The sequence below is a fragment of the Haliotis rufescens genome, unplaced genomic scaffold (assembly GCF_023055435.1).
Source record: "Haliotis rufescens isolate VD_foot unplaced genomic scaffold, xgHalRufe1.0.p SCAF_33, whole genome shotgun sequence".
In the NCBI taxonomy this organism is placed as follows: Eukaryota; Metazoa; Mollusca; class Gastropoda; order Lepetellida; family Haliotidae; genus Haliotis; species Haliotis rufescens.
The window spans coordinates 1,510,900-1,516,899 of NW_025964035.1; the positions used below are offsets into that span (position 1 = coordinate 1,510,900).

The 6,000-nt window shown below is 45.9% G+C and overlaps 1 protein-coding gene across 1 annotated transcript in view; it reads left to right on the forward strand.

Annotated features, from left to right (window-relative positions):
- The window catches only part of LOC124151604 (roundabout homolog 2-like), a 42,155-nt gene extending 36,376 nt beyond the window's left edge, over window positions 1–5,779 (forward strand). The window contains exons 9-13 of the mRNA XM_048380798.1: window positions 169–447; window positions 1,658–1,939; window positions 2,606–2,724; window positions 3,824–3,977; window positions 5,706–5,779. Coding sequence (XP_048236755.1) covers window positions 169–447; window positions 1,658–1,939; window positions 2,606–2,724; window positions 3,824–3,977; window positions 5,706–5,710 — 839 coding nt within the window. The 3' untranslated portion in view covers window positions 5,711–5,779. The remainder of the gene's footprint in view (window positions 1–168; window positions 448–1,657; window positions 1,940–2,605; window positions 2,725–3,823; window positions 3,978–5,705) is intronic.
- The last annotated feature ends 221 nt before the right edge of the window (window positions 5,780–6,000 follow it).

A 6,000-nucleotide genomic window follows, 5' to 3' on the forward strand; every position in this document is an offset into this window, starting at 1 on the left:
ATTTTGGATTTTTTGGAAAGATCGATCTTTCCAAGCTTTGGAAATGTTGGAATGAGCGATCTTTCCAAAGAAATCCAACGATCATTCCAAATTGGAATGGACGCTATTTGGTCTTGTGACCCATCCATGGATCACCCGTCCACCACTCATCACCAGTCCTCGTTTCAGATAAGCTGGTCGTCCGACCGGACCATCAAACTGTGGTTGTGGGATCCACTGCTATCTACAACTGCAAGTTCAACCCTGAGACAAATGAAACAATGTCAATGACCTGGTCCTTTACGAACCTGAGTGGAAATGTTCAACACATCTACACTAACGACGTCCAACCCCCGGAGCTCACCTTCCACGTGAAGTCAGTGGAGGCCACGGACGAAGGATCATACACGTGCGAGGCAAAATTCGGAAGCCACTCCTGGTCCGCTTCAGGAAACCTATCTGCAATTGGTAATTCGCGTCTATTATCATGTTGAATGGTCTAGTATGGTCTCAGACAAGGTTCGATTCTCCACATGTCCAATGTGTGAAGCCCATTTCTGGTGTCCCTCTGCGTGATATTGCTGTAATATTGCTAAAAGCGGCGTACAACCAACTCACTCACTCACTCGATCTATGCCTCTGCCAGTCGCTATGCAATGTATACCACAGTTACACCAGGATCCGCTGATCATTTGGGGAGCCCGAGACTTGCTATCTTGTAATCATTGGTTTGATAGCAAATAGCAGTTTCCAAACTAGCAGTTGCGACTCTTACATTGCGTCAGGATCTGCTAAACTCGGGTTGGAATCCACGAATTCGTCCCTTTTTTGCAGGATTCTTGAAGGGGTAAACCTGTGTGGTCGGTATCACTTTCGGCTGCATCCCTAATTTAACATTCACGCCATATCATTGAAATGCTGCTCAATGCGGCGTTAAACTCATTCGCATTCTATAATTTAGTAGTAGTACTGCAGATAATTTTCTGAATGAAATGGGCCAAACATATCCCTTATAACCCTTATCCCAATGTCATAACATCATATATGATGGTTCAAAAAATTTTGATTAGAAAAAGTATTTGTGCAAATAATACTGGAAAAAGTTTGCCTCTGGTTTAAAAAAAATAAAAAATTGTTTACTGGACATGCTTGGGACAAAGTGTGGATGGATGGACGGGTGGATGGATGATACTGGGTGGACGAATGGATGCTGCATGGACGGATGGATGGATGGATGGACGGATGGATGGAAGGATGTATGTATGGATGATACTGGATGGATAGATGGATGGATGGATGGACGCGTGGATGAACGGATGTATAGATGGATGGATAATGCTGGATGGGTGATGGATGCATCGATGGATAGATCGATAGTGGTGGATGTGGCATGGATGATAGATGGATGGGTGATGGAGTGAGTGAGTATTGTTTACGCCGCTTATAGCAATATTCCAGCAATATCACCACAGGGACATTGACCTAAAACATGTGTTGTGCTTCCCGAAAGTTTTTTTGGCACCTCCTTTCAGAGAACCTGTCTTGAAGAAAAGACAGAATAAAATTCTGTTACGGAAATCCCCCCTCTCCCCCCCCCCCCCCCCCCCCCCCCCCCCCAGCCTCTCTTCATGTAATTAAGAGTCGATGTCTTCAATTACCATTGTACTTATCTTTCCAGCTGGAAATCTGGAGATCATTCAAGGCCCTTTGTCACAAACTGTACAAGCAGGACGGAGAGTGACATTTAGCTGCACCGTCAGCGGTAACCCAACGCCCTCCATCATATGGCAGTTTGTGCACGGGACGTCCCACAGCAACATCACCGACGGCGTTACGACGACTCCGACAGGCAGTCAGATGGTCATAGATGCCGTAGCTAAAGGGGATGAAGGCGTTTACAAGTGCCTCTCAAGTAACTTAGTGGGTTCCAAGGAATCACTGGCTGTGCTGACGGTGGAGGGTGAGCTACAGTGATTTTGTTTGTTTGTTTGTTTGTTTGTTTGTTTGTTGTTTAACGCCGCACTCTGCAATATTCAAGCTATATGACGGCGGTATGGACATAATCGAGTCTGGACCAGACAATCCAGTGGTTGATGTCATGAGCATCGATCAACGCAATAGGGATACGATGACAGCCCTGACCACTCGCCTCTTACGACAAGCACAGTCGCCTCTTACAAAAAGAATGGGTTGCTGAAGACCTTTTCTAACCCGGATCAGCACAGGTCGAGCTTCAGTTAAGTTATATTTTTATGAGCGTGCGCACCTGTACCTCTTTGTGATTAGTTAGTGATGATCTGTTGTTTAACGCTACACTGAGCAATATTCTAGGTATATGACGACGGTCCGTAGTTTGTACCTTGCTAGCATGGTAAAGAAACGATATCATATTTCATATCATATTTTTTAAAGGAAATAGCTCCTACAGATTACGATAGAACATATAATATTCATAAAGCTCAGAAATGAAGGTCCTGCGAGTACAAACACTTACACGCTCTCATTTCCAAACTTTCCATACACTACAATTTCCAAATTTCCAAAATACTGGAACGAGCTCTTAAAAGCTTAAAAAGCTTAAAAATGACTTCGTTTCTTCAAGCGTATGTAAACAAATCTGTTGCAGATATACCGACTATAGTGCAGGCCCCTCGGGATCAGCAGGTCAAGCTCCACGACGCGGTGGCGCTGAGATGTGTTGTTACGGGAACACCTAAACCAAGAGTTCAGTGGACGTTTTCCTCGGTGAGAAGGACCGCCTCCGTGGTCTAGTGGTAGAGCGTCCGCCCGCAGAGCGGAAGGTCCGGGGTTCGATCCCCGGCCGCGTCATACCAAAAGACGTTAAAATATGGTACTTGTTGTTACCCTTGCTGGTGCTCGGCATTAAGGGGCTATAACAAGGACTGGTCGGCTCGGAGTCAATGTACTGTGTCTGAGTGGGGTATTCATGTTAAACTGCGGCATGGTATCTCAGTGAGCTAGCACTATAAATCGGCATCAGTCCGGACTAGTACAAGCAGCCACACACATACACACGTGCATGCACGTCGCTATAAAAGTGCAATAATCTTGGACGCGACGTTAAACCCAATTTCGCCTCACCTCACCAAGATATTTTTAATTTGTTTGTTGTTTGTTCGCTGCTTACTACCACACTAAACAAAAATCCAATAAAAATGATGACGATCTGTAATTAATCAAGTCTGGACCAGCTAGTCCAGTGATTAATATCATGAACATCGATTAATGCAATTGAGATCCGATGGCATGCTTCAACCGAGCCTGACAACGCGATCTATTCAGTCGCCTTTTACGACCAGCATAGGATGCTGGGGACCCATATTATCACCTGGATTCCCCACGTCTCTCCCAAGAATCAACAATTCGGACCCTTATCGACGATGCACGTGATCCATTTAGTCGCCTAGTACGACATGCATCGGTTCCTGGGGCCAAATCTGACCAACTCGTGACCAACTCGTGTTATTCCGGGACAAGCCGAATATCAGTTACGGAAAGGGGCGAGTGGTGACGAATGCCATTCGTGACAAACTCGTGTTAGTCCGGGACAAGCCGAATAGCAGTTACGGAAAGGGGCGAGTGGTGACGAATGCCATTAGAATACCCCTAGACTTTTAGGACGTCATCCCAACGTGGGGCCCTGGAAGCAGGCCGTGACATGGATTGATGTTTTGGTTAGAAATACCGAAAAACACAGCCTTGCGGCCGTATGTATTCTGGAGTGGAGGAACATGGTATATGGAGGTATTGACGTTAGTGGATTGGATTGGCGTGACATTGTGATGTGAGGTACAAAACGTTAAAATACTTTGTTTGTTTCCAGCCAACAGGCTCCACCTTTATTCCCCCTGGGACAGTAATAAATATCGATGACTCCATTGATATTCCTCAAATGACAAACAGCCACGTGGGGACATGGACATGTCTGGCAACCAACTTGCTGGGGCAAGTTGCCGCTTCTGCTGCCCTGAGTCTTGGTAAGACTCTCTCTGTGTGTGTCTCTGTGTGTGTGTGTCTCTCTCTGTGTGTGTGTGTGTGTGTGTGTGTGTGTGTGTGTGTGTGTGTGTGTGTGTGTGTGTGTGTGTGTGTGTGTGTGTGTGTGTGTGTGTGTGTGTGTGTGTGTCTGTCTGTCTGCTTGTGGGGGCACGGGTGGCCCAGTCGTCTAAGGCGCCACGATTCGCTGAGCAGAGTTGCGTCCCTTGGGCACGCCAGAAACCTATGATTGTGGGTTCCAATCCCGGTTCGCCCTGATTATGTTTCTAGGTTTGTCAGCACCATACCCGTGCTCGTGGGTTTCACCGAAGTGGTTAACGTCTTAGACCTGCATCACTTCGGGCTTTCCTCCCACATTAAGCCGTGATATAACTGGAATAATGTTAAAAGCGGCGTTAAACCCAACTCACTCACTCAATGTCTGCCTGTGCGTCTGTGTCTGCTCGCCTGTGTAGGGTAGGTTTCACATGTTGTGTGAACAGACAAGTATGGGGATCATTGAGTAACTGTGCAGCAGTTGTAATGTTTGCCAGCGTACTACTTTCGTCGCTCATGCTGTCAAATTCTGGTTCGTCGGTTTGAGCTCGGAAATGATGAGATTTGAGGTTGCCCTAATACTGAAGGATTGTGTGTGTGTGTCAGTGAGTGTCTCTGTGTGTGTCTATCTATGTGTATGTGTGTTTTTGAATGACCTTCCTGTGTGATTTGTCGATCTCAAAAGGATTATCGTTTCCAAGGTTCGTTTGCTCGTTTCGTTTGTTCGTTGTGTGTTGGTGTGTGTTAGTGTGGTGTTTTATGTCGCATCCAGCCATATTCCAACTATATGACGGCGGCCTGTAAACAATTGAGTCTGGACTGGTCTAAAGACCGTATAACGACAAAATACTTCCAAGTGTGGTATATTTTCGCTATGTGCACGTGGTCCCTCAGGTGTCAGCAATATGGCGGCTGTATCTCGATCTTGTTGTCCACCAGTCAGCACCAAAACAGTGACTGAAAGCTAGAGCAACGTTCCCTGCGTCGGGGAACAAAGGCACACATTCCGCCACAGAATCTGACCATTTTAGTCTGTTCTCAAGAAAGTCATGTACGGAGAACACCCAGAAGGGTACTTCCTGTAGGGTCATGTTTTTGGCACGTACAGAATGGGTATATTGTCTAACGTACAAGCCTGTGGTGCCTGTCAATTGATCAGAACAGTGTTTTGTGGTTATATTAGTTTGTTTGTTTGTTGTTTAACGCCCCACTAAGCAATATTCCGGCTATATGACGGCGGTCTGTAAATAATCGAGTCGGAACCAGACAATCCAGTGATTGACATCATGGGCCTCGATCTACGCAATTGGTATCGATGACATGCATCAACCATGTCAGCGTGCCTGACCACCCAATCCCGTTAGTCGCCTTTTACGAAAAGCATAGTCGCCTTTTACGACAAGCATAGTCGCTTTTAGGACAAGCATGGGTTGCTGAAAACCTATTCTACCCCGGATCTTCACGGGTCGTCTATATTAGTGATAGCCTTGGATAACGTCTACGATATGTTAGTATAAGTCTATTTAGTATAGGTCTGTATAGGTACTGAAGCATTTCTTCTACACATAAGTGTGCTCTTGTTATTATGAAATCGTTGTAGCTTTAACTCTGTCGTAGTGATTGCTTCTGGCATTGATGTTTTGGTTGCACTAATACCCCGTATCCGTTTCTTGCAGTCTGAACGACCTCCTAGGCTGAGATCAAACAACGACGCCAGTACTGTAATTTATTAAATACTTTTCAAACTGTTTTGGACATTTTCTCAGTTCTGCAACAGTCCCTTTTCACATACCGTATAGGGGCGGTCGGGTAGCCAAGTGGTTATAGCGTTCGCTCGTCACGCCGAAGAACCGGGTTCGATTCCCGACATTGGGTACAAAGTGTGAAGCTCATTTCTGGTGTCCCCCGCCGTGAGATTGCTGGAATATTGCTGAAAGCGTCATAAAACTATTTAAGTTCGATCGCTTTCAA